Source organism: Megascapheus bottae, chromosome 17, assembly GCF_031878675.1.
Source record: "Megascapheus bottae isolate mThoBot1 chromosome 17, mThoBot2.hap1, whole genome shotgun sequence".
NCBI classification, from domain to species: Eukaryota; Metazoa; Chordata; class Mammalia; order Rodentia; family Geomyidae; genus Megascapheus; species Megascapheus bottae.
Genome location: NC_143525.1, coordinates 25,469,111 through 25,495,970, shown reverse-complemented (window position 1 = coordinate 25,495,970; position 26,860 = coordinate 25,469,111). Strand labels below are relative to the sequence as shown.

The 26,860-nt window shown below is 54.8% G+C and overlaps 3 protein-coding genes across 5 annotated transcripts in view; 2 read left to right on the top strand and 1 right to left on the bottom strand.

The window, feature by feature from the left end:
• Rnf157 (ring finger protein 157) overlaps nucleotides 1–6,019 on the top strand; it is a 57,406-nt gene extending 51,387 nt beyond the window's left edge. Inside the window, exons 19-20 of one of the 3 annotated variants that reach the window (XM_090350353.1) lie at nucleotides 4,046–4,086; nucleotides 5,476–5,562. In XM_090350353.1, coding sequence (XP_090206479.1) covers nucleotides 4,046–4,086 — 41 coding nt within the window. In that variant the 3' untranslated portion in view covers nucleotides 5,476–5,562. Of the gene's footprint in view, nucleotides 1–611; nucleotides 2,613–4,045; nucleotides 4,087–5,475 lie in introns of those variants that run through there. The other 2 variants (XM_090350351.1, XM_090350352.1) reach the window with 2 other exon arrangements.
• Nucleotides 6,020–7,833: 1,814 nt separating this feature from the next.
• LOC150051428 (uncharacterized) lies at nucleotides 7,834–8,872 on the bottom strand. The gene is made up of 2 exons (XM_090351502.1): nucleotides 8,407–8,872; nucleotides 7,834–7,984 (listed from the first exon to the last, which is right to left on the bottom strand). The coding sequence occupies exons 1-2, from the start codon at nucleotides 8,870–8,872 to the stop codon at nucleotides 7,971–7,973; spliced, it is 480 nt and encodes a 159-aa protein (XP_090207628.1). The 3' UTR covers nucleotides 7,834–7,970.
• Nucleotides 8,873–8,951: 79 nt separating this feature from the next.
• Foxj1 (forkhead box J1) lies at nucleotides 8,952–13,695 on the top strand. Its single transcript, XM_090351651.1, has 3 exons — nucleotides 8,952–9,065; nucleotides 9,566–10,231; nucleotides 11,854–13,695. Exons 2-3 carry the CDS (start codon nucleotides 9,734–9,736, stop codon nucleotides 12,619–12,621), a joined length of 1,266 nt encoding a protein of 421 aa, XP_090207777.1. The 5' UTR covers nucleotides 8,952–9,065; nucleotides 9,566–9,733; the 3' UTR covers nucleotides 12,622–13,695.
• Nucleotides 13,696–26,860: the final 13,165 nt, after the last annotated feature.

Here is a 26,860-nt window from a genome sequence, read left to right as displayed (position 1 = left end):
AGTTCCTGCCAAGACGGGGTGTGCTCAGGTGCCGGAGACCAGTTGCTGAGAGGCAATGAGAAGGCCTCAGGACAGTCCTTGAGCTTTTTGCAAAGAGCAAGTCCTGCTCTTAGAATACCAGGGTAGGAAGAAAAGGGCAAAAATTCCTCTCCCTGCCATCGCCATCCTGCAGATACCAGATCAGATGGCCTGTCTTGTTTTCATCAGCAGTTGGAGCAGACAAGTACTTCCCCCCTGAGATCTTGGAATGACAGCCTGAGCCCATTGGCAATGAAACCATACTCCCCACAGGACATGTATTTAAGTATAAGAAAGGAATTTGAAAGGCAGTATGTTACAGGCCAGCGAGTGGCTTTGTGAGCCAGTGGGCTTCAGGTTGCCAGGTGCATAATAGATTCAGATGGCAGAGGAGAGGCTGGGGTCAGGGATGCCTGCTCCCTGGAGCCCCAACTTTCAGTTTGTCCCTGATCCTCTTCATGATACCAAATTGAACCCAAATTAATTAATTCCATGTTAAAGCAGCCATGTTACTTGGGACACTTTGAGTGCCGGCTTCTATGTGCTCACTTCAGAGCTCTAAGAACCATTTGTGAAATGTCTTGCCCAACTAGACTGGGTCAGAAGTCCTCTCCTGGCTTCACAGCTGAGATTCTCTCCATGCTGTGCTCTCTAATCCTCCCAACATCGAGGTGTGAAGACCTGCTTCAGCTTCAGAACGGCCACTCCTGGGTCCAGTGCTTTACTCGCTCGGCGAAGTGGCTGGAGGTGTTGGAGCCACATGACCCTCTGTGGTTGCCACTCTCCATCGGTCTGTGCCAGTCATGGTCCCAGCAGGCCCTGGTCGCATGCCATCCTGTGGCAGGGGAAGCCACGCTCTGCAAGAGATGTGTTCTCCCACCTTTTCCAAGGGCACCCCAGTCTTTCTCTAGCTTGTCCTGAAGATACTATCCAGGCCTCCTCGCCTTGCGTGAGGCCAAGGAAACAGTATCAGCTTGTTTCCCCCCCTCCTCGCCCTGGGCACTCCCCTTCCTGCCTGAGCATGGTAAAGGGATGCTGGCCCATTTGGCCACCTCCTGCCCAGTTCAGCCTGGACCAGAGCTGCTAGGGACCTGGGCACAACTCACTCTCTGCCTTCCCATTTCTGACCTTGCTCTGTCTGTCCATTTGTGTTTCACGTCTTTTTGCCAAATGTAGCTCTGCCTGTGTGGTTTTGTTTTTTTGTGTTTTGTTTCCCCCCCCCCAACTCATTTATGTTCTCTGACTAGTGTGAAAGTTCATGTTCACTCTGTGCCAGCACCGTCCTCCCTGCCTTGCTGGACCCCACACCAAGCTTGCTGGCGTGCGCATATCCAGGGCTCTCGCTTAGGGCTGTAGACAGGCTTTTGGGTCCCAACCAGCAAGGATCTACTGCATTCAATACACTGAGGTTTTTTAAGAAAAAAAAATGCTTGTGCAGTTATATGAATATCTGTTCAGCAAAAGTGGGCATGCTTATGAGACAAGGCTTGTAAGGGGGAATTGTTTGTCATTGAAATCCTTGGCTGATAGTTAGGTGAGGATGGTGCCTCTGCTCAGCTCTGCCAACCAGCCTATCCCCTCAAAAGCTCCCCAGTGCAACCCTGATTTTGGCAGAGGAAACTGCTTGAGCCGACAGGGCTGTGGAAATGAGCTTATTTGTTCTGCTTCCTCTTCTGACCTCTCTCCAGCCAAGCTGCTTGTATTTATTCCATTTCTGGGGTAGGGGAGGGCAGCGAGTCGAGGAAGGAGGAAAGCAGCCTTCAGGACCTTTAGGGTAACTTCTAGAACCAGCAGTTCACAGACATAAAATCAAACAGATGTGTCGTGGTTGGGGAGGAGTTCCTGTCTCCTCAGCAGAGTCTATTGGATCAAAGACAGGAGATCACCTGAAATGCCTATGCACCAGCAGAGCCTCTTCACCACCAGCCACAGGGCCAGACTTCCATCCTACCATGAGATCTGTAGGCTGGCATGGCTCTTCCCAGCTTCTCTGGGCAGTACTCCTCCATGGAGACCTCTCCTCGTGCGCTGTGTCTCTCGTGTCCCTCCTCCCCTTCATGAGGACCATTGGGGAAAGGAGGCTAGGGAGCCACTTTGCTCTGCCCTGCATCCAGGCTGGGCACATACTACTTGACTGAGTGACCCCTCCTCATGCTCTTGGGCTTAGTGGGCAGGCACCTGTACCATCAGCCACTCCTCTAAGAAGCTTCCAGTCCTTCTGGGGCCCCAAGACCCAGAATAAATTTCTGGTTCTTTATCTAGGCCATGGTATATTCTGAGATGGTTTTCCGAAGGAAAGCCCCATCTGGGGCTTATTATGTCTAAGCAGGCCTATGTAGGTGTAAGAATTAGAATTGCACCAGGTGCAGTGGCTCAAGCCAGTAATCCTAGCTACACAGAAGGCTGAGATCTAAAGATGGAGGTTCAAAGCCAGCCCAGGCATGAAAGGACCTGCAACTATTATCTCCAGTTAAACTCTAGAAATCGGGAAGTGGGGCTTAACTCAAGGGTAGGGGGTAGCCTTGAGCTGAAGAGCTCAGAGACAGCACCCAGGCCGAGTTCAAGCCCCATAACCCAGCATAAAAAAAAAAGAAATAGAATTGCATGACCCTAAATTAGCATGGTTCCAGGAGCTGAGTGGAATATTACATAGATGGCAGAAGAGAAGCAGATGAAACTTCTGGGTCAGCATGTGACAGGAGAAGGCAAGAATAACCACGTATGGAATCTACTTAGTTTGTAAATGATGACATTGTACAGGAGTGGGTGGGCCTATTCAACGAAATCTAAAAGTACTTCCAGGAACCCTCTTAAGGCCCACACCTGTAAACCTAGCTAACTCGGGAGGTAGAGATCCAGAGGACAGGCCAGCCTAGGCAAAAAATTAGACCAACATCTTCCAGGACCACCTGGGCAAAAAGATGCAAGGCCTTACCTGAAACATATCTGTCACGCAGAAGAGATGGCGGGTGAAGCTCAAGTTCATTGAGTGCCTGCATAGTGAACATGGAACACCAAGTTCAATCTACTATACACAAAAACATAAAAAGTAAAAAAAAAAAAAATACTTCTGGCTGGGCACTGGGTTCACACCTATGATCCTAACTGCTCAGGAGGCTGAGGTGAGAATCATGGTTCAAAGCCAGCCCGGAGGAAAAATATCTTATCTCCAATTAACCACCAGAAAACTAGAAGTGGCACTGTGGCTCACAATGGTAGAGCTTTTTGCTCTGGGACAGAGCTCAGACCTGAGTTCAAGCCCCATGACAAGCAAAAATAAAATTTGTAGAGACCTGAAGTTCAACCTACTCCTCTCTTCAAGCCTAATAACAAGGTTAAAAATACCTATTGAAAATCATGTTGCACATCATGGATTCTAAGGGAAAAGGATTAAACTTCTCTTTTCTCCAGACAAACTCCATAAATACAATTGAACCATTGTAATGCTGAAGAAGTTCAATCAGAGGCAGGAAGGGGTATGCCAGACCTCCCTAAATGAGCTCCCCAAAATCTGCCTGTCAACGTCTCATTTTCCTCTTTCTAGTTCTCCTAAAGGGAATTGAAGGAATGCCCCCTTGTCTTTCTCCCTGTAACAATGTCAAGTTTCCCTGCTTCATTTTTTGGCTGCAGGGCCTGGATGCTACCTGGTAGAGTGGTACAACACTGGGGACATCCCGCATGGCATCTAGGCTTGTCCAGCCACAAGGCCACCCTGTAGGCCCACTGAGGAGGGCCACAGTGAGGCTGCAAAGGGTAACACATTCTGCCGATCCCCTTCTCCAGACTCCCCATCTGAGTTGGGTCCACAGGAGCTAATTGGCAGCCTGACCAAGGCCTCCAGGATGGTAGCATCTGTACAGGGACACCTGTGGATTTGGTCAGGACTGTCCTCCCAGGCACCTTCTCCTATGCAGGTGCAGTGGTAGTGGTCATAGTGAGGTGGCTGCTGCTGTTTTTATTTGTGTGTGCGTGCACGTGTGTCGTATCTCTTGTTTACCATTTGCTTTTGGTCTTTCCTACTAAACAGCCGCAGTTCCGGAGTCCTGCCCCATAAACATTGAGGAATAGGTATGACATCTACCGAACTATACAAATGAACACACAATTCACTTGATTTGGGGTCCTAACTCAACCACCTATATTACCTTGTAACCCCCACCCCACACTCCCCGACTGCAGCCCTCTCGGGGAAGTAGAACATTCAACTCAGATCCCGCAGGCAGTGTGTGGGAACCAGCCCACAATTCTGCTTCATCCTAGTGACTGCCACCACAGCGCTGTGTCTTGGGCTGGCCAAACCCAAGGCTGACCTGGCCTCAGAACTATGCTTGGACACCAGAGGGTCCTTCTCCCCCCACACACACACCAAGGGCTCCATGTGCCATTGTGTATATGCCCTCTCCTCCCCCCCCCCCCAGTAGCGGGTGTCTGATAGGATGTGAAAGGCCATAGTTTCCATAGTATAGGAGAAGGGAGTGGGTCCAGGCTGCTAGGGGACAGGCAGGGCCTCACCCAGCTAGGATCTTGTGAAGGGAAGCCCAAGCCCACAGCATAATCCATGCCCACTGACCCCAGGAGCCAGGCGAAAGCCCTGCCTTTCATCGTGGACTGTTCTAGTTGCCCTGGAGAGAATGCACGTGGAGCCACCTGCTGGCTGGAGGACAATCAGAGAGAGATCCTGGGGAGACAGGGAGGCCTGAACAAATCCTGGAAGATAGGACTGCTCAGCACACTGACATACGTTCCCTGGGGGAAGGGGGTGTCACTGTAAAAGTGCTGTCCAAGGCCGCAGTCAGGTTGCTGTAAACTAGGCATGAGCCCCTGGTTGGCAAAGGCAAAACTGCAGGTGCTGGTGGATTTGGTGCAGAAAAGCACTGGAAGTGGATTTCCATGCCTGCTCCAAGGACAGCAAGATGAATGTAGTTGGTGACACATGTGGAACTCCAGGCACTCAGGCTAGTGTCTCCTGGGTCAGTAGCATCAGTAGCAATGTGAGGGAAGGAAGCCGAGTCCCACCAAAGACCTTCTGACTCCTAGACCCTGCTGGTTAGCTAGCCCCTTCCTGCTTGTCCTCAGCCCCCACAGCAAACACAAGCACCCCTCCCCCCACACACATATACATTCCTCCCCACTTCCTCCTGCCCTGGGAGAAACAGCTCAGCAAAGCCATTTCCTTTTCCTTGTCCATACCCAAATAATTTAGACACACAAGTGGAACCTAGGGTAAGTTCACTAACAGGGAACCTCTGTCACATGCCTGTGTTCAAAGGCCACAGCCGCAGTGATGCAACCTCAGCCCTGCACATGTCGGGGCCCATTGCTCCTGTTCCTCACTGTGGCTTGCACATGCAGGAGTTTCAGGTCTCAAGCATCCTGCTAGCTACTGTTGCGCTGCACTGCCCTATGAGAGACGCCATCGAGGTCTGGCTCTTGTAACCTTCCTTTTGTTTTCTCCAGGTACCTGGCAGGCTGATGACAATGTTATCAGCCGTCAGAATAGCCAGCGCAGGCGCTTGTCATCTAGCAGTCTGGAGGACCCTGGGGAGAACAGGCCCTGCGTGTGGGGTCCTTTGGCTGTCTGACAACACCCACCCCTGTATCTAGGCCCCTCCTTTGTGTGCATTCCATCCATCCTCACTGGACCATTGGCCTCCTGGACATCCTCTGCAAGATATGCACACTTCTTCTTCAAGAGAAGCTGGACACAGAGTCAGCCCACTCTTCTCCAACCTGGATTCCTATATCTGATGACCGTTGCCCTCTCAGAAGAGACCAGAAGCTCTCCTTTCTCCTGTGGGCTAATGCTCATAAGACCCTTGGCAGAGACAGGCCTATGCCCGTTGATATGCTCAGTGGGTGGAGTCAAGGGCTCCCATCTTAGACTCTTGAGTTTGGGCAGCTTTGTTACAGACACCCACCTGGCAGTTTCTGGTCTCTGCACCTCATAATCAATTCAGAACCTCCAGTTTGGGTGTTGGAAAGGCCCCTGTGGGAAGGAAAGGCCATCTTTGTGAGAAGGAAAGGCCATCTTGCACTCTGTGGACTTACCCCCTCCCCAGAGCATCAGGAGCTACTTTTGAAAGGACAGGGAGATGGGGCAGCCCAAGTGTGAATTGGCAGCCAGCTCTTCCCTCCGGCAGCAGGGCTGGGTTACTGCGCTCATGTGCCTGATGGAGACCCCAGGAAGGCAGGGCTGCAAGAAGTTCGTTTCTGGAACACCTTTCTGTGTATATCCATAGGGAGCAGGGGTCCTTAACACTACTGCCCCCATCTCCACTTTTTTTTTTTTTTAATAATGGAAGAAACAGGCTAAGAAAGCTGTAGACCAGTGCTGCTCAAAAGTGGTGTCCAGGGCTGGGAGTTTGGCCTAGTGGTAGAGTGCTTGCCTAGCATGCACAAAGACCTGGGTTCGATTCCGCGGTACCACATACGTAGAAAAAGGCCGGAAATGGTGCTGAGGCTCAAGTGGTAGAGCTCTAGCCTTGAGAAAGTCCAAGGATAGTGCTCAGGCCCTGAGCTCAAGCCCAGGACTGGCATAAAAAAAAAAAAAAGTGGTGTCCAGGGTCACCAAAGAAACTGGTGCAGAGCTCCAGACCAATAGCAGTGGCCTGGGAGCCAGAGAGAGGACTGGGGTCAAGGCCTGCTCAAGGACCCTTGACATATTTCCAGCCTTCCAGATCTGCTGAGCATGATGGGGGAGTGACAGGTAGAGGTGATTCTGGGGAGGTCCAGTTGGTTTCCAAACCAAGCCTATAATAGCAAGGCTGGCCTGGAAGTTATTGGGTGTGGCTCATGGCCTGCCTTACTGGAGAGGGGTCTGCCATCCTGCCTAAGATGCAACCTAGTAAGTTTGAGTTCCCATATCATGTCCATGTTCTCCCAATACAACAATGGACTGCCCGCCCACCAGCTTGTCATTTCCTCCCGCCAGCATTCTCAGACCCCTTTGATATTCAAGGTGTAAGCCAGTGTAAGTTGAGCAATAACCCTACTTTCTGACCTCCTTGCAGTATGACCCTAGAAGCAGCAGGCAACAGGGAGGGTCCCTCAACCTGGTGATGGCACATAGGCCCACCTTCTCACCCAGCAGGCAGTAGGCAGGCAGTGTTCACAGTGTAGTGTGATTCTGGAGGGGCCAGGAAGCAGCCCAGGTGCAGGAGACTCAGGAAAACAGCAGGAATGCTCAAGACCAAGCCATCATGGCCAGCCCTTCCTCATAGCCAATGCACCATAACCCTCCTGCGTGGGCCTCGGCTCCACAGCCAAGACACACCTAGGTTGGTTAGAGTGCCCTTTAACCTACCCAGTTCCTGCTATGCCTTTCTTATTTAGCTGATGGCAAGTGGGAAATAGCCCAGCCACTGGAGTGGGCCTCAGTCAGCCTGACCAAGGACAAAACAACAGTCATTCCTACCCAAGTCTGAAATAGAGGCGTTCGTGTTGCATTTGCCCAGGGAGTGTGATGGAGGCCTGTCTCAGAACACAGCCTGGCCGGTGGCTCCTTGCCACACTATGTGTGTGCTCTCCTGGCCTGGGGTGCTCTTCCTTTCTTACTGGTCTTGGTTCCCTCAAAGAACCTTTTTGCCTTCTACCCAGTTTTATCCTCACTAGAGTTTATGCTCCCAAGGGGGCGCTTCCCAGGCACAGACCCAAACACTAAGCTGGCTTTCTGGAAGCTAGGTCCTGCCCACCTGGTGTTGGCATGTTGTTACTCATATTGCTTAAGAGCTGCATACCTGGTGTATGCAAGTGCGTGTGTGTGTGCTGTGTGTGCTCCTTTGCTGGAGAGCATGGGTGCATTACAGCGGGGACATCAAGGATGCAATATTTATGGATTGCTGCATGATTCTTAAAAATGAATAAAATTGTTTACATGGGAAGGAGAGGTGTTAACCACAAAGTGGATTCGTTTGTGGATATCTGGGATGAGTTGCTGAGATGCTCTGTTATTTTTATTCGAGAGAGTCTGGAAAAGAGGGGTAAAACAAAGGTGTGCTAGGGAGCCAGAGTCCACTGCCTGACCTGCCTTCTCTGGCCACAAGGCCTCCAGCCTTAGCTTCAGCTCCGGGCAGCCGCCCTAAACCGGAGAACGTCTACACTGCAGCTCTTCAATAATTAAAGAGCAGGAAAGCTGGTGGCAGGAGGGAAGCTGAAGCGAGGAGGAGGGCGGGCTGGCACTGCCCCGCGTTCCCCTAGTCTTAGTTCCTATCCCCTAAAGGTTGGAGGCATTCACAGAGCAAATAACCTCACCAAGAGAATTTGCCTGTTTCACCCACGTCTCTGCTTCCCTCCTCAGCTATTGGAATGGGGTGGCGGGGCACTTCTGCAGAAGCTTCTGGAATGCCAGCTTCCAAGAGCCTGGCCAGACAGGGAGAGGGAACCGCTTACCGGGAGATGCTGGGGTACCCTGCCCGCCTCGGTGTGCGACCTGCGGGGCGCCTCTGCGGATGTGCGCGGCAGGTGGCATCGGAGAGTCAGGCCTGCCCGCGGCCACCAGCGAGACTCGAGGGACGCGGGACAGTGTCGCCCGAAGCCCAGGGACGGGGGTCCCAGCGCTGGCCCCTCGACCCTGGGCTGGGTCATGGGAGCCGGACGCGGGCAGGGGCGGGGGTGGCCGTTCCCGGGGACTCGGGCGCGAGTCGCGCGCTTGGGCGCCCAGCGCGGGGCCCTCCGGCGGGAATGCGCCCCGACACGGCGGCGGGTAGGGGGCTGGGTGGCGCGGGAGAGGGCGGCACAAGAAGGGAGTTCCGAGCGAGTTGCAGCCGGAGCGAGGAGCGCGAGCCCAGGGTCTCCTTGGCGACGCGCTGGCCAATAGCAGCGGCGGACGCTGTTTACGGGGGCGGGGCGTCGCCATGGCAGCGGGAGAAGCCTTCCGAGCGGCTACTTAATGCCCGTCCCCAGGCCGCGGGCACTCAGAGAAGCGCCGTCGGGCGGGGGGGGGCACCGAGAGGCGCTGGCGGGGCCCTCGAGCTGGGGGCACAGAGCCGCGGGGGTGGGAGGAACTTCTTCCAGAACCTTCCTCTGGCCCGGGCTGCGCTCTGAGCCAGGTAAGGGACCGGGAGGGCGTCGGTCCCAGCCCGCCCAGGGATCCCCGACGGAGATGGTGGGGCTGGGGACTGACACTGGAGCAGCTTCGGGAACTCGCTCCTGCCCCCTCCGGTATAACTCCTTTATTTCCCTCCTGTCCCGGATCCTTAAACCTAATACTCCTTTCGTGGGAGGGAGATCGCCCCGGCCGTCCTTCCACCCTGTCCCCACCTTTTTTTCCTTTTTTCTTGCCGGTGGAGGGGGGGGGGGGGAAATGTCCTGACTTCCCGCTATCGTGGAGGGGTGGGGGTGCAGAAGCCGTGGACTCGGCTGCCCTGTTCCCTACCCCTTTCGGTGTCTGGCCAACTCAACGTCGTCGAAGGGCAAAGGGAGAGCCGGAGCCGCGGGGTCAAACCCGGCCCTGCGGAGCCCTCCCCCGGCCTCCCCTCCCGCCCCTCTCCCCGCGGGGCGGGGCCGATCGCTCAGTCCCCCCCGCTCTGCCCCCGCTCTGCTCCCGCAGGCCCCGCATTCGTGTTTGGAGGAGGCGACCCCTGGGTCGCGGGATGGAAGCGCCAACCCCGGAGGCCGCGTAACTGGAGCCTCGGGAGGCAGAGGGCCGGAGAGCACGGTGGGCCAGCCCGGCTCAGCCCGTGGATGCTGGCCGCCCCCTCGGAGAGTTCCCGCAGACATGGCGGAGAGCTGGCTGCGCCTCTCGGGAGCAGGGCCGGCGGAGGAGGCTGGGCCTGACGGCGGCCTGGAGGAGCCCGACGCCCTGGACGACAGCCTCACCAGCCTGCAGTGGCTGCAGGAATTCTCCATTCTCAACGCCAAGGCCCCGACCCTGCCCCCGGGGCTCACGGACCCCCATGGCTATCACCAGGTGCCAGGCTCGGTGGCGCCCGGGTCCCCGCTGGCGGCCGACCCCGCCTGCCTGGGGCAGCCGCACACGCCGGGCAAGCCCACGTCGTCCTGCACGTCGCGGAGCGCGCCCCCGGGGATGCAGGCCCCGCCCCCCGACGACGTGGACTACGCCACGAACCCGCACGTGAAGCCGCCCTACTCCTACGCCACGCTCATATGCATGGCCATGCAGGCGAGCAAGGCCACCAAGATCACGCTGTCGGCCATCTACAAGTGGATCACCGACAACTTCTGCTACTTCCGCCACGCAGACCCCACCTGGCAGGTACAGGAGGCGCGGGTGGCAACCTCCTCCCTGCCCCGCCTCGTCTCTGCCAGGCCTCGTAGAGGAGCGGGAGGCAGGGAGGACCCCCGCCCCCCGCCCCGGCCCCGGGTCAGGCTAACGCCAAGGCCGCCACGTTCAGTTCTTGACGTCAGAAGACGGAGGGGGGATATCCTGGGGGACAGAGGGCTTTAGGGTGCAGATTTTGAGGTTCTAAGGGACCCAGCTTAGTCTCCTGGGGAGGGGTGACTGGTTGAGGGAAGATTCTTGTCCCAAGTTCTAGAATTCCCAGACAAACTGCCCAAGGACTTTGTGGGCGCCAGACTCAGAAGTGGAATGGAAGTAACATTCCTGCCGGCCTCTTCATCCTGCCTTGCTTGCAGTTGGTTTGAAGGAGGACAGGGAGGGGAGGGTGCTGGTAGGCTGTGAGGATCTGCTGCCCAGTGCAGAGGAATGGGACCTTCCTAAAGCCACTGTCCCAGCCCCCACTTCAACCCCTCCCCACTTTCCTGCCTTCACCCTTCCTCTTGTCAGTTAGGCTCCCTGGGGGAACAATTACCTGAGCCAGGTGCTTTCCACAGGGGCTCTGCTTGCTGCACTGGCTTCATGTTCCAAGTCTCTGGAACCTGGCACAGAGCAGCCAAGGGGCCCAAGCCGCCCTGTAAACATCCAAGCCTTGCTGGAGCTCCTGCCCACTCACTTGACTTGCTATTCTAGCCAGGTCCCCTGACTCTCTACACGGTTTGGACAAAGCGAAGAATCCAAGAACAGATATGGCAGGAGGAGGGTGGATGAGTTGAAGGCTGGGTAGACATTGCCCTGAGAATCTTTGACCATCATGTTCGAAGGCTTGTTGGAGATAGGAGCCTGAGGATGCCTAGTCTTCCCTGGAGCACCCCAGGGACAATTCACAGGCTTGTAGTCCCAGGCCATTCCAAATTCCCTGACCTTAGGGCAGGAGACCCACCCCACACTGACCCACAGCTTGTGCAGCCCAGGCCTCAGGAGTGAGCCCTGTGCTCTTGGCTGGATAATAATCAGCTGAGCCTGAGTAGAAAGAGAGGGCTGCTGGAAGATGGGGGCCCAGGCCAGCAGCTGGCTCAACAAATAAGGAATTACCAGACCCTCCCCCCCAATCCCTACACACACACACACACACACACACACACACACACACACACACACACACACACTAAGTCACCCAGTCTCCCTCCCATGGGCCACTCTCTTCACAGAGGGCCAGCTAAGATCCAGGCCCTGGGGGATCCCAGGGCTTTGGCCAGGCCACAAACAGCAGTCAATGTAAGGGAGGGAGAGCAGGGGACTCAACTGGAGTTGGGGGGGTGCTGAGAGCCACTCCACGGTGGGGAGGGTTGGGAGCTCGGATGACTGAGCAGGCACATATCCCAGCAACAGAGAACAAAAGTCCCCGACAGCACTCCAGGCCCCCGGTGCCCCGTGGCTGCAGTCCCAGAGCCCCAGATGCCTGGTCAGGGCAGTGAATCTGTCTTCCCTTTCCCTCCCTCCCCTTGGGGAGGGGGCCTATGCAGGAGCACTGGTGTCCTTCCATCGCTGCTATCCCTTGACCTAGCCCTTCTTTTTCTCTTGCTTTCTTCCTGGCCCAGAACTCCATTCGCCACAACCTGTCCTTGAACAAGTGCTTCATCAAAGTGCCTCGGGAGAAAGACGAGCCAGGCAAAGGGGGTTTCTGGCGCATCGACCCCCAGTACGCGGAGCGACTGCTGAACGGGGCCTTCAAGAAGCGACGGTTGCCTCCTGTCCACATCCACCCGGCCTTTGCTCGACAGGCCGCCCCGGAGCCCACTGCTGCCCCCTGGGCCAGGCCGCTGACCGTGAACACAGAAGCCCAACAGCTGCTGCGGGAGTTTGAGGAGGCCACGGGGGAGGCAGGCTGGGGAGCGGGCGAGGCTAGGCTGGGGCACAAGCGCAAGCAGCCATTGCCCAAGCGCGTGGCCAAGGTGCTGCGGCCTTCTACCACCCTGCTGCTGACCCAGGAGGAGCAGGGCGAGCTGGAACCCCTCAAAGGCAACTTTGACTGGGAGGCCATCTTTGAGGCTGGCACTCTTGGTGGGGAGCTGAGCACCCTGGAGGCCCTGGAGCTGAGCCCACCGCTGAGTCCCGTCTCCCATGGGGACGTGGACCTCACTGTCCACGGCCACCACATCGATTGCCCCGCTACCTGGGGTCCTTCTGTGGACCAGGCTGCCGACAGCCTGGACTTTGATGAGACCTTCCTGGCTACGTCCTTCCTGCAGCACCCATGGGACGAGAGTGGCAGTGGCTGCCTGCCCCCCGAACCCCTCTTCGAGGCGGGGGATGCCACTCTGGCTGCTGACCTGCAGGACTGGGCCAGTGTGGGTGCTTTCTTGTAAGAGGCCAGACCCCATCCCACCTCCGGACAGTGCCCAAGTCAGGGCCCAGAACTGCCCCCTCCCCACAGGCCCATGGACACCCCACCTTCCGGGCAGGGGCTAGGCCAGGTCTCCTGAGGCTGGCTCCATGAGGCCACACTGCTGCCAGCCCAGGGTGTCCTCAGATTCAAGCCCAGGAGGCTGAGAACTGGGGGGTCCAGGACCAGAATTGCTGCCTCCCCCCAAGTACACACAGTGTTTCATTGATTGGTATCTCCCAGCCCCTCCTCCCCTCCTCTATCCTCCACCCTGAACTGGCTAAAGGGCCCTGCTCCATAAGAGAGCTGACGCCTGGAGGGCCCGGCTGGGCTGGGGAGGAACAGAACTGGGTCCTCCCCAGAGCACCTCCACTTTACCACTTCACCCACTGCCTCCGGTCTCCCCACGTCTCCATCCAGAGAAAGTTCCCAGGTACAACAAATGCTCATTAGGTGACAGTAAATTAACCCCCAGGAGGCCTCTCACAGTGGAGCCTCCCTGCGGTCCAGGCTGCTGTGCTAGGAACCGGGCAGGAGATGGGCTGGGGGAGGGGTGCAGAAAGGAGGCAGAAACGAGGCGGGAGGGGCACAGTGGAGCAAGATGTTCGCCAAGGTCTCTGGGACCTTTGCCTGGCCCCATCCATAAGTATGGGGGAGAGGCTACAAATCCCTAATCTTTGAGCCTGACTTGAGGCTGAGAGCAGCGGAAAGGTGGGTTTTGGGGGTGTAGGGAAGGAGCAGCCAAGCTGCAGGGGGTGGGGGGAGAGACAGACTAATGTAGTGCACACGTAGCTGTAGCTAATCCTTAACTGAGGTGTGCCCAGCTTACCGGAACCATCGGGAACAGGAAGGGGGCAGCCCCACACCCCTGCTTGCACTTGGGGGAGGGGTTGGTTGGGGAGTGGGGGACCTTGGCTCTTCCTTGACCCCTGGGTCTGTGACCTGCATCCACCTCTCCACATGTGAGCAATTTAACATTTTTCATGGAAAGTTATTTACAATACAAGAAATTTTTAAAAATAAAAATTGAAAAAAAAAAAACCAATCAAAATATCCTCGTCAGCTCTTTCGCTGGGAAGATGAAGAACCTATTGCCTATTGTTTTGTGGTTTATTTTAGGGGGGGTAAGAAAATGGACACTCAGTGTGGACCTGCAGCAACGCCGCCCACTCCCCCCCCCCCCCCCCCCCGCCCCGGCCATCTCCCCTCTTTCCCACCGCAGGGTCCCAAGGGGCGGAAGGGTCTGAGAGGAGACCTGGACCCCAGCATGTCTGTCCTGTCCTTGGTGGAGGCAGAAGCAGAGCTGTGCCCAGAGCTCTGGGGGGCTGGAGGCAGGGAGGAGGTTCATCCTGCCAGGCCCCACGGACTCACAAAGGCCAGTGAGCCCCCCCGGGCTCCTGCCATCCCCCACAAAGAGGGCCTGTCTGGACTTGCCTGCATCTCTGGCTTGGGCCTGTTTCCAGCACCTGCCTCCCTGGGTCCTCTCCTGGAGGGATGGGCTGAGGGGGGGCAGCCCCAGGGTTCTACTTCTCTGCTCTGGTGTATTTATTTACCTGACCCAGCCCAGGGTAAGGCTGAGGATGAGAAAAGAACCCAGGGAATGGGGGGAAGGGGGCTCAGATCCTCCTCCACTCCACAGACTCATGAGAGCCCAGATCAGCATTCTAATGGGGAAACTGAGGCAGGGATGTATGTGACTGAGAGTCCAGAACCTTTCAGTCCCTTTCCCCTAGGTTTGCCTGGGACCCACTTCCCCACCCAGCCGCATCCAACCCACATACTCACCGTGGTGGGTACACACACACACACACACACACACACACACACACACACACACTCTTCTGCCCAGCCTCCACAGTCCTCATTCTCCCTATGTCCCTTTCTTTCTCTGTCCTCATTTGGCTGTTGGCCAACCTGGCATTCTTGGGGCTAACTTGCTGCTTTCATTTGCTAATTATTCCAAATATTCCAGAAGGGCACAATCACTGCAGAGCAGGCAGTGCGGAGCTCAGAAGCCAATCAGCCCACTTGGCTTATAGGGCACAGAAGGAGCTGCCCCAGCACAGCCCCCAACTCTTCACACCTGCCCTCCTCTCCCTCGCTCCCACCCCACCCCCATGCCTCCCCGTGGACCCGCGAAGAATTAGGAAAACAAGGAGAGCTCAGCCTTCTCCACCAGCCCCCCAAGATCAGCTTGCAGCCATGGCCAAGACGGGAACATTCTGGATTGACAGTGTGTCACTGCCTGCCCCAGGCCCCTGCTGAGAGGAAGAGGGGTACAGTCAAAGGCCAAAAAAGCAGATCAGACCAAGAGGTGCCTTTGGATGCACGGGACAATCCTTCAGGGACTCCTGACAACCCTGTCGCCCAGGCTGCCCTCTGGACCAATTAGACCAGAATCTCTAGTGGGGTTCAGGGTCAATGTACTTCTCTTTGAGGTCCCTAGAAAGAGCAGCCTGGCATCAGTGGCTCACACCTGTAATCCCAGCTCAGGAGGCTGAGATCTGAGGGTCATAGTTGGAAGCCAGCCCAGGCAGAAAAGCCCATGAGACTCTTATCTTCAATTAACCACCATAAAATGCCAAAAGTGGAACTGTGGCTTCAGTGCTCCAGGCTTGTGTGAAAAAGGCAAGGGAGAGCCTGAGGCTCTGAGTTCAAGGCCCAGTACGGGTGCCACATTACCAACATTGCAGTCAAAACCGAAAGGACTGTGGCAGAGGTTTGTATAACCTTTCAGAGAGCAGAACTAGGGAATTGGTTAAGTCTGAATTTTGATTTCAGTATATTTCTTCTCTTTCTTTCTTCCTCCCTCCCTTCCTTCCTTCCTTCCTTCCTTCCTTCTTCCTTCCTTCCTTCCTTCCTTCCTTCCTTCCTTCCTCCTTCCTCTCTCTCTGTCTCTGTCTGTCTGTCTGTCTGTCTGTCTCCTCCTCCTCCTCTCCCTCTCCCTTGCACACCTGCACTCTTTCCTTTTTGTGTTGCTCCTGGAGCTCAGGGTCTGGGCGCTGTCCCTGGGCTTCTTTGCTTAACACCGCACCATTGGAATCACAGTTCTACTTCTTGCTCTTTTTTTGTGTGTGTGTGATTAATTGGAATGAAGTGTTTTCTGGACTTTCCTGCCCAGGCTGGCTTTGAACCTTGATCCTCAGATCTCAGCCTCCTGAGCAGCTAGAGTAACAGGGGTGAGCTGCCACTGCTCAGCTTCATCACTGCTTTCTTTATTCCATGTCCAGAGGAGAGTGGCTGGACCTCACATGTGGAACCCCTAGAGTTAGGCCTCGGGCCTAGACCTCTAGTGACTCCATTTTCAAGTCCTGGGAGTTGTGGAGGAAGGATTTTCCTTTCCCAAAAGAAGGAGCCAGCCTCCTCTCCTTGAAACTCCTGCCTTCCCTCTTCCCCACGACCCCCCCCCCCCAGCCCAGAATCCCACAATGGGTGAGGGGAGAGGAAAGATTGGAGCTGGGGTCTTGGGGCTTTCTTCTCCTGCCCCGAGTATTTCCTGTTCCCCAGGACAAACCATGATGTGGGGGACCAGCCACCCAAAGATCTGGAAGCCCGTGGGATGCTCCCCTGGCCTTGCTTTTTATTCTGCTTTCCTGGAGCAAAGTGGCCAGGCCCCCCTCAGCACTGAGCTAGAACACGGGCAGAACTTTCACAACCCACCCCCCCACCATTACCCCTACCTCCTACCCCTGGGCAACACACAGGTGCCCCCACCCTGCCCCAGCTTCTGGCAAAGCCCAGGAAGGAAGTGGGCAGGTGGACAGGAGTCAGGTGGCGCTCCTTGCTGGGCTGAGGCCCAAAGGTAAACATGTGTATTTGGCCTCCTCCCACAGGGGTTAGCAGGCTGGCCCCTGGGGCAGGCCTGGGCCTGTCAGGGTGGGGAAATGGGGTGTTGTTCACAATGGGGTGGGACAGAGGCCCAGGACGGCTGATACATTCTTTTGGGAGAAGGAAAACACAGGTGTCCTGGGGCAGGGGGAGGAACAGGGAGGGGGCTTTGAGAGGCCCCATGGGGGGCTGTGCCCACCAGTGTGAGCAGGGACAGGGGCTGCAGCCCTAGGAAGCCATGTGGGGCTGCCTGCCTCCCAGATCCCATGCAGCCCACACTTGTCTGTCAGGCTCTGCCACTCCTAGGTCAGAGACACCTGGACAGGTGGGCAAGCTGGGGCCTGAACAGGTTCTGTGTGTGTCAGGAATGGGGGGGCATATTGCAGGGTGCTGTACCCCCACTCCTCCACATCCCCATTAGGCCAGCCTGCCCTTGGGGCCTCTTGAAGCCCAGGCTGCAGGCGCCCCTCCTGCCACCAGCTCTGCTGTTTGCCCAAGGAATTAAACAGAGACTGGGAATCTGCTCTGTGCCCAGCCACCCATGGGCTCTGCCCCTCACCTCCTGCCTAACTGTGGGCAGCAAGCCTGGTCACTACAGAGCATCTGGGTTGCCTCCAACTGGTCTGAAGTAAACCATGTCTGCATGGGCAGGGATGAGGCAGGGTGGAACACAGAGCCTCTGAATGGTTTAAGTCTGCTGATTCCACCATCCAGCCTGCCTCCCATTCATTTCTCTGTTTTTGTGGGGCTTTTTGGTTGGTCATGGGGCTTGAACTCAGAGCGTGGGTGCTGTCTCTGAGCTCTTTCTGTTTCAGGATGGTGTTCTACCACTTTGGGTCACAGCAATATCTCTGGTTTTCTGGTGGTTCATTGGAAATAAGAGTCTCACAGATTTCCTGCCTGGGCTGGCTTTGAACCACAGTCCTCAGATCTCAGCCTCCTGAGTAGCTAGGATTACAGGTGTGAGCTGCTGGCACCCAGCTCTCAGTTCTCTGTTTGAAGCATCAGTCCCTGTGACCAGCTGGTTGAGCAATGACTGGATGGGAGAATGTGCTGGCTGGCAGAGCAATAAAAAAATGAAAATTAAGTATAACCCTCTGTATATCACCTTTAAAACAACAATTCAAAGAAAAAAAGGGAGGAAAACAAACCAACACACAAGCAAAAAGAATGAAAACCAACAAAGCCTTGGCCAAGAGCTGTGGAGTGGACACCAGGAGAGCTCAGGCCACTGGCTGGGGACGTTCTTGAAGCTCCAGAAGCTGGGTCCAAGGCTTTCGGGTGCAAGGACAACTGGGCACATTCCTGTGCTGCTTGTTTTGGAAGCAGGGAAGAGGCCCACATGCCGACCCTGGGTCTCTTCCAAGGGAAAGGTATTGGGGACCTTGAGCGCTGCCCTGCCTGGATTTGTACATAAAGAGGAAGGGATGGAGAGAGGTGAGCAGGAGGAGGAGGGGTGCAGGGAGGCCTTGATCATCCTCACCAGCGCTGCGTCCTCCCCGCCTCTCCGGAGCTGAGTCCTCGCTGCTCCACAGAAGGAGATGAGGCACAGCTGGAGTGGAGTAACCAGCTCCCACTCCCTATCCCTACCCCCCCACCTCACTCTCCCCATCCAAATCCACATGGTCAGCCAACGACCTGTCTACCCATTTATGCCTCAGCCACAGGGTCACCAGGACATAGCCGTCCTTGCCTAACCCCACCCCACCCCAGTTTGGAATAGGGCCCCAGGGCCCTGCCAGACTTGATACCCTGGGAACCCCAGAGCCAGGCCTACGCTGAAGCAGGAGAACCCAGAAGAGGTGAAAGAGCCCCACCACCCAGCATTTGGCTGCAGATAAACCAGTATTTATCTTGATGGGGACTACCTGAAGCAGAATGGGAGTGGGCAGTCAGGTGGGTCTTGAATCCCCCTTCCTGATCCCTGCCATTCTCTAGTGGGATATTATATTATATTATATTATATATTTGGGTTATTCTGGAAGAGAAAGCAAGAAGCTTCCAGTAAGCCAGGGACCGGTGGCTCAGGCCTGTAATCCTAGCTACTCAGCAGGCTGAGATCTGAGGATCCTGGTTCAAAGCCAGCCTGGGTATGAAAGTCTATGACACTCTTATCTCCAATGAACCACCAGAAAACTGCAAGTGACACTCTAGGCTCAAAGTGGTATAGCATTAGCCTTGAGCTGAAGAGCTCAGTGACAGCGCCTAGGCCCTGAGTTTAAGCCCCACAACTAACAAAATAAACAAGCAAACAATTTTGTTTTTAAAGTGGAGCTCAGTGGCTGAGTGCTTGCTAGCATTCCTGAGGACCTGAGTTAAAAGAAAAAGGAAAGGAGGAGAGGGAAGCAGGAGGAGGGAAGAAAAGAGGGAGGAAGGAAAGAGACAAGGCAGGTAAGGCCCAGCCTATGATTCCTCCCACCCAAGCTGCCTGGTTTCCCTTGGCCCAGGGCCTGGTTCAGTTGCTCCAGGCCCTTGTGGGAGGACAATGGGGTGGACATCACGTTCCACTGGGCAGGTTCCACTGGGCGAGGGCTGCAGCTCTGCTCAGAGCACAAGAGTCAAGCAGCTGTGCTCTGTGGTGCGGATGTCACAGACTGGAGGAGAGCACTGGGGAGCCCCTCGACACCTCCTGCAGGCCCATAGACGGCCTCGGTCCCAGTCCTGGCTCCCCATCTTCATCCTCATCTGAACTCAGCCTCGATTTGTTGAATCTCTCTTTAATCATTGGCTCCTCTCCCCTTTCTGATTTTTCTGATTTTTCCACCTCATGGATTTTTTTTTTCTTGAGATGAAATTCACATATAATTAAGTGCTCAGATCTTCAGAATACTGTTCCATCAGTTGTGGCAACCATCTATCAAGACACAGAAAGAGCCAGGCGAAGTGGCTCACACCTATAATCTTAGTTACTCAGGCGGCTGAGATCTGAGGATCAAGGTTCAAAGCCTGCCTGGGTACTAAAAACCCTGAGACTCTTATCTCCAATTAATCACTACAAAATAGGAAGTGGGGCTGTGGCTCAGGGATAGGGCAATAGGTTTGAGCTGAAGTGGTCAGTGACAGTGCCCAAGCCCAGAGTTCAAGCCCCGTGACCTACCAATGTTTCCATTCTCAAACAATCACTAACTGGATTTCTATTGCCAGGATCCATCTCATCTATTCTAGAATTTCATATATGTGGCATCATACAGTCAGCCCTTTGTGTTCATCTCCTTTCATCTGGCATATCATTTTGGAAACTTAACTCTGTTGTTGCATGCATCAGTGGTTTGTCCCTTTTTATGGCTGAGTAGTATTCCAATGGCTGAATATTCCGTTTGTTTTTCCATTCTCCTCCTGATGGATAGCTGGGTTGCTTCCAATCTGGGGCCATTGTAAATAAGCTGCTTTGAACCTCTTTGTACAGGGTATTTTGTAGCAGAGCTTTTCTGTTTGTTTTATTTAATCTCTTTGACTTTCACTCAGTGGGGTTTAGATTCAAGTTCAAGTGACCACTCTGATTTTTCCCCCCTTTGGTGTTGGTCCTGGGGCTTGAACTTCAGGCTTGGGCACTGTCCCTAACTGAGCTTTGTTCAAGGCTAGCACTCTACCACTTGAACTTCAGCTTCACTTCCAGCTTTTTGTGTGTGTGATTAGTTGGAGATAAGAGTCTCCTGGACTTTCCTGCCTGGGCTGGCTTGGAACCTCGAGACTCAGATCTCAGCCTCTTGAGTAGCTAGGATGACAGGTATGAGCCACCTTGCCCAGCTTCCCAAGTTGATTCTTAGATAGGCATGAGTATCCAGCAGGGATGCGAAGAGGAAAGCTGGGGTGTTGAGGTATGGAGAGGGATCCCTGCTGGTGGGCCCAGGGAGCTGCTGCCCCTCAGCCCCTCAGCCCACAGAAGGCCAGGGCCAGAGCCACCCCTGTGCGGCACACTTCCACCATGCCATTCCTCTGCCAGATTGCTGCAATCACTTCCTGGTCATGGTCTGACTCTTGCTCATGCCCTTCCTCCACTCTGACTCCCATTTAGCAGCCAGAATCACTTCACTTAGCTCCCCCAGCATCCTGGACACATACTTGCTGTCATCCCCTGCCTGGACATGAAAGTTCATGTTTGCACATGTCTCCTGTGCCCAGCAGGGCGGAGGGTGCCCAGTAGCCATGGACCATCATGACAGAAGGCTCCCCCCACCATCCTTTCCTGCACTTCCATCTAGCTGGCAGTTGGCAGGCTACATACTTGGAGATCTTAGCCTAGGACCTGAACCAATGTCACAGTTGAGATGCCACAGCTGGCTGGTGTAGTTAGGGTTCCTGCTCCCCCTCCCCTAGTTCACCCCAGATGCCCTACCCCTTGTCTGGCTGCTGTACAGTTCACTTGGGGGTCACAGGACACCCGATGGGGACCTATCCTCTCAGGCCTGGTACTCCCGGCTTGCCCTGCGGCCCACACTGACTGAAGCTTTGTTGGGGGAATACTTTAAGCTGAGCTCTAAGCTCTAGGAGGCTGCTAGGTGAGGAAAAGGGCAGAGTCGGTGCCTGGTTCTCCATGGCACCTGCTAGGTTCAGGGAGTAGCAGTTTGTGCTCATCCAAGTGCAACAGAATGGATGGAGGAGGCAGGCTGGGCCCCAGCTCTCACAGACTTATCAGCAGAGTTCCATGTCAAGGCCAAAGCCTGTGACTGGGCAGCCAATGGGAAACCCAGCTAAGGCCTGTCCTCCTTCATCTCTGAGTCCCCCAGGCTCATGCCTCAACCCAGCTTTCCTTCTTGGCCTCACTTACAAGCTCTTACTGAAGATCCAGTTGCGTGTGTCTTCCAAGATAAGATACATGGAGAACTGCACACCTTTCCCTGGCCTCCCTCTGCTCATTCATTCGCTCATTCATTCACTCCTTCACTAACTCTGGGGCAAACAAAGACACAGCCGGGTGCCAGAGGCTCACACTTGTAATCCTGGCTACTCTGGAGGTTGAGATCTTCAGATCATAGTTTGAAGCCAGCTGGGGGGGGGGGGGCAGGAAAGTCCCTGAGATTCTTATCTTCAATAACTACCAAAAAGCTGGAAGTGGAGCTGTGGCTCGACTGGTAGAACATTAGCCTTGAATGAAAAAGTCAGGTGAAAGCATCTAGGCCTTGAGTTCAATCAATCAACACATACCTACCTAATCATAGGTAGACAGATAAGCAGTCAAAACTGGGTCCCAAGAGTACACCGGGTACAGCCCCCACTTTGCTCCCCTTCAGTCCCCTGCTGCCCCCCCAGCTGGCAGCTGAGGAAATGAGGGCTCTGAGAGGAGCCCCCAGTCCCCAGGCTGTTTGGGAACTCTACCCTCAGCCTTCTTCCACTCCCCTACCTCTCAGGTCGAGTCTGCCCTGACTTCATCTGCCTCCCAGCCATCTCGGCGGGGGGCGGGGAGGGGTCACTGGTGTCCTGCCCTGAGGCTGCTCCCCATTACAGCTCAGCTGGGTGACCCAGGCCCCCCTCCTCTTCCACCCGCTGCACGTCCTCATCCCTCTACCCGCAGGGTTTCCCCAAAGCTACTGATCTGACGGACACCCCCCCCCCCCCCGCACCTCGCGGGCCAGGACCCTCCACCCCACGCCCCGAAGGCCGAGGCTCGCCGCCGCCTGCAGGCCCGGGGCGGGAGGAAGCGCCGAGGCGCGTCCGGGGCCCGGGAGAGGGGTGCAGGCCGGGGCCGCGGGGCCCGCGCGTTCCCCGCAGCCGGGGCGCCATCCGTGACGTCGCGGCGACCCCCGCCCCGCCCGGGCCGCGGAGGAATGGGCGGACGCGCGGGGCACCGGGCGGGCTGCACTCCGCGGTCCCAGGCCCGCCTCCTCCCGGGGCTGCTCCCGGCTTCCCGCCGAGCCGCCCGGGCCCCGCGGTCCGGAAACCAAGGCTGGCGAGCGGCGCCCCCTGGCGGCCGGCCGCGGCCTGCGGCGGGAGGAGGCCGCGCTGCGTGCTGCCCGCGGCCTGCTGCGTGCGCCCTGCGCGCTGTGACTGGTGTGAGTGCTGCGTGCGCTGTGCTCGGTGATCCGTCTGCAGCGTGGGTGCTGCGTGCGCCGTGCTCGGTGATCCGTCTGCAGCGTGGGTGCTGCGTGCACCGTGCTCTGTGATCTGTCTGCAGCGTGGGTGCTGCGTGCGCTGTGCTCGGTGATCTGTCTGCAGCGTGGGTGCTGCGTGCGCTGTGCTCGGTGTTCTGTCTGCAGCGTGGGTGCTGCGTGCGCTGTGCTCTGTGTTCTGCCTGCAGCGTGAGTGCTGCGTGCGCTGTGCTCTGTGTTCTGCCTGCAGCGTGAGTGCTGCGTGCACTGTGCTCTGTGTTCTGTCTGCAACGTGAGTGCTGCGTGCACTGTGATCTGTCTGCAGTGTGAGTGCTGCATGCACTGTGCTCTGTGATGGATCTGTCTGCAGTATGAGTGCTGTGTGCACTGTGTTCTGTGTCCTGGTGTGTATTGTGTTATGTACATGTACTGTTTGTGCTACATGTATGCTGTTAGTGTGTGTGTGCTGTGTGCATGCAAGCTGTGTTGTACCGTGCATTGTGTATGCACGCACCTGCGTGTATTGGTGGTGCTGTGAGTTGTGTGTTGGTATATGTTGCGGCAGGGAGGGAGATGGTTGCTGACAGCAGCGTCCAGGGATGTGAGCAGAGCGTGGAACTGGACCTCTCGCTGACCAGACCAGACAACTTGAGGGGAAGAGTGGGAAAGGTGGGGGAGAAAGACGGGAGGGGTGCCATCGATCAAGATGCATTGTACTTATAAACTGATTGGCTGAACTGAAATCCCTTCATACAACTACTTAAAGATAATAATAATTTTTAAAACATAAAGATTTTCCTAAGTACTAGTCCCCCTCCAAGTACGGATGGTGGAGAAGCTGGTGGCCACCGGTCAATGTCAACGTGGATGTCCTAGAGCCAGAGACTTCAAGCACAGGGAGGCAAACATTTAGATGGGCAGGGGGCAGCAGAGGCCCTGGCATGGGGACAGCCAAGAGTATGGTTAACAGCTGGGTACCTCCTTGACCCACTGGCTCACTTGACTGCCCTGTCTGGTGTGGACACTACCAGAAGGCCCTAGCTGGACTAACTGGATGCCCCTGCCCTGGCTGCTTGCCAGGTAGGCCTGTAGCTATCATCACAGAATGTTTCCGATGGTTCCATAGGGGTCTTTCTGCTAAGAGGGCCATCCTGACTTTGTGTGAGTTGGCCTGAAATGTCATGAGGAAGCCTCTGCTTCCCAGGGTTTTGAGTTCCAAGCAGTGGTTTTATCCAGAAACCTGCCATCCACAAAACAGTCCCAAGTCCTTGACAGCATCTAGAGCCACTTTGCTACTCCTCCTCCCCATGGGGTTCTCCTTAAAGATCAGGGAACCTGGCCTCTTTCTCCTCCTCTCTGAGCCATTTATGATACAAGCATCAACTCTGACAGTGATCAACCACCACAAGCAACCAGCTTGTGATGGGAGCACATAATGCATGAATCTCCCTCTCACCCCACCCAGAATCCCACCCACTCTGCAGCCCTCTCCTGGACCTGCCCTGAGTTAAGGCAAGAAGAATTGGGGATGGGAGGTCAAGGGGTGGGTGTCTCTTTTCACAAGAGAGGCAGAAAGGCCTATGATTTTTCTTTTGGGCCCCTGACTGTGTCTGGGGTCCAAGAGGCTTTCCCCCTCTGGGACAGTGGTGCCTTTCTATTGGCCCTCCTCCACCCTCTTGGATTTCACCTTCATAGACTTATTTGCTTATTTGTTCACTTAAATTTGCTGGACATCTTAAATATCCCATGTCAGGCCAAGGCCAGAAGCTGGGAAAGAAGAAGCAGCCTTTGATACGGCCTGTTGAGGTTCTCTGGCTGTCATGGTTATTCCATCCATTGGCTGATCCTGCTTTCCTCCAGCTATGTCAGTCAGCTGCGAAGAGGTTGGCCTCACACTGGCATTCCTGCTGGCCCAGCCACTCCTGCTCTCAGTTACTGCCTCTCAGGACCAGGAATCTGTTACCTGACTATGCTGCCACATGCAAGCTCCACAGGAGGGGCCTCTCTAGGTTCCCATGTTATCTTCACCCCTTAAAAGGGCATGATTTCCCCAAGCTATGCCCCAGCCACTTGGAAGGCCTGAATGTTAACAGTTGCTTAAGTGACAATTTAAAAGGAGATAGAAGGAGGGCTAAGAAAGAGTTATATATGAGGCCAGGAGTTTGGTCTATTGGTAGGGTGCCTACCTAGCATGTACCTGGGTTCAATTCCTCAGTAGCACATACATAGAAAAAGCCAGAAGTGATGCTGTGGATCAAGTGGTAGAGCTCTAGCCTTGAGAAAGCCCAAGGACAGTGCTCAGGTCCTGAGTTCAAGGCCCAGGATTGGCAAAAAAAAAAAAAAAGTGCTGTTGAAAAACAAATAAGTAAAAGAATAAAACCTAAGAAGTTTAGTTGTAGGGAGGGGAGATAAAAAGCCAAAAAATAATATTTCACAGTTGGGAATGTGGCTTAGTGGTAGTGTGCTTGCCTCGTGTGCATGAAGCCCTAGGTTCGATTCCTCAGTACCACAAAAACAAAACGTTGGAAGTGGAGCTGTAGCTCAAGTTGTAGAGTGCTAGCCTTGAGCAAAAAGAAGCTCAGGGACAGTGCATAGGCCCTGAATTCAAGCCCCAGGACTGGCAAAAAAGAAAAGAAAAGAAAAGAAAAAATGTCTCTAGCCAAACATTAAATATATAACTCAATAGTAAAGCTTTGTTATTTGTTTTATTGCAGTACTGAAGATTAAACTCAAGATTGAACACAGGGCTTTCAATTTGCTAACTAGGTACTGTACCACATGAGCTATGCCTCCAGCCTTCCTTATTTTTGTCAGTCTTAGAGCTCGAACCAGGGGCCTGGGTGCTGTCCCTGAGCTCCTTTTGCTCAAGGTTAGCACTCTACTACTTTGAGCCACAGGGCCACTTCTGATTTTCTGGTGGTTAATTGGAGATAAAGAACATCACCAACTTTCCTGCTCAGGCTGGATTTGTAGCATAGTCCTCAAATCTCAGCCTCTTGAGTAACTAGGATTATGAGCCACTGGTGCACAGCTTCCAGCCTTAGTTCTTTGTGCGTGCACTAGGACCTGAACTCAGGACCTAGTGCTCTTACTTGGCTTTTTTCTGCTCTCTACTACTTTAGCCCCATTATCAGTTTTTTGGTGGTTAATTGGAAATAAGTCTCAATAAGTCTCACTTTCCTGCCTAGGCTGGCTTGGAATTATAATCCTTGGATCTCAGCCTCCTGAGTAGCTAGGATCACAGGCATAAGCCACTGAGCCGGGCTCACATGAGCTTTCTCAAAGTCCGATGGGCAGGTCTGCACGATAGCAAGCAAATATCCTGACCTACCCACCCAGGTGAGGCAGGGGAGGCCGCCTCTGCCTGCCAGCTGTGTTGACTAAGTATAGCTCACCTCCCTGAGCTTCCTCATCTGCATACCAGAGACAACAGCTATTCCTAACTCCACTTGTAGGTTTACTATGGGGATTATAGGACATAACACAAGGATGGTGTTTGTAACAGAGATGCGCAAACAGCAGGCTGTCAATGGAAAAATCACACTTAGACACTGAAAACACAGAAATTTGAAAAAAATGCAAAAATACACACTAGTTTCTTTACAAAACATGCAGTGATAGTGTACAAAATTAATCTGTTTATTGATAAACATAAGGACTCCCTTCCTAAGACCTCCAGAAGCCTTCTCCTATTGGAGGCCCCTTCCTGAAGCATCATTGGTCTCTGTTCTGGAAAGAAACCAGTTTCCCAGTGATGCACAAGTTCTAAAATGCTGAGAGTGTCCTCTGGTCCCCGTGAGACCTGATGAATCTTTTTCCAAGGTCTGTGACCCATTTACTCCTCTTCTTCAGTTATCTAGGACCTGGAAGAAAATTTGTAGCCCCCCCCTCCCAAACTTCTCACCCACCAGTAATCCCTGCCTCCGTGCCTATCTTTCTGTGCCTGGACACTGAGCCCACAGGAGGAGCTGAACAAAGCCCAATGGCCATTTTCTTCCCCACAGACAGGAGCCAAAGGCAGGAGAGCCAGGGAACTTGGAATGGAAAGGAGGGTTGTTTTTCAGACACTGGTCCAGAATATCCAGCCCTGCAAGGACCTCGATCCACTGCCCTGGAGATGGTTAGGCGAACTGGCCTGGTTGGCAGCTACCAAGAAGTGGCCAAGGGGCCACACCAGTCCTGTAGAAGCAAAAAGACCTGCACAATGTGACAGAGAAGGCGGACAATCCCTTAAAATGCCACAGTAAGCCGGGCGCCGGTGGCTCAGGCCTGTCATCCTAGCCACTCAGGAGGCTGAGATCCGAGGATCACGGCTCAAAGCCAGCCCGGGCCATGAAAGTCGGTGAGACTCTGACCTCCAACGAACCA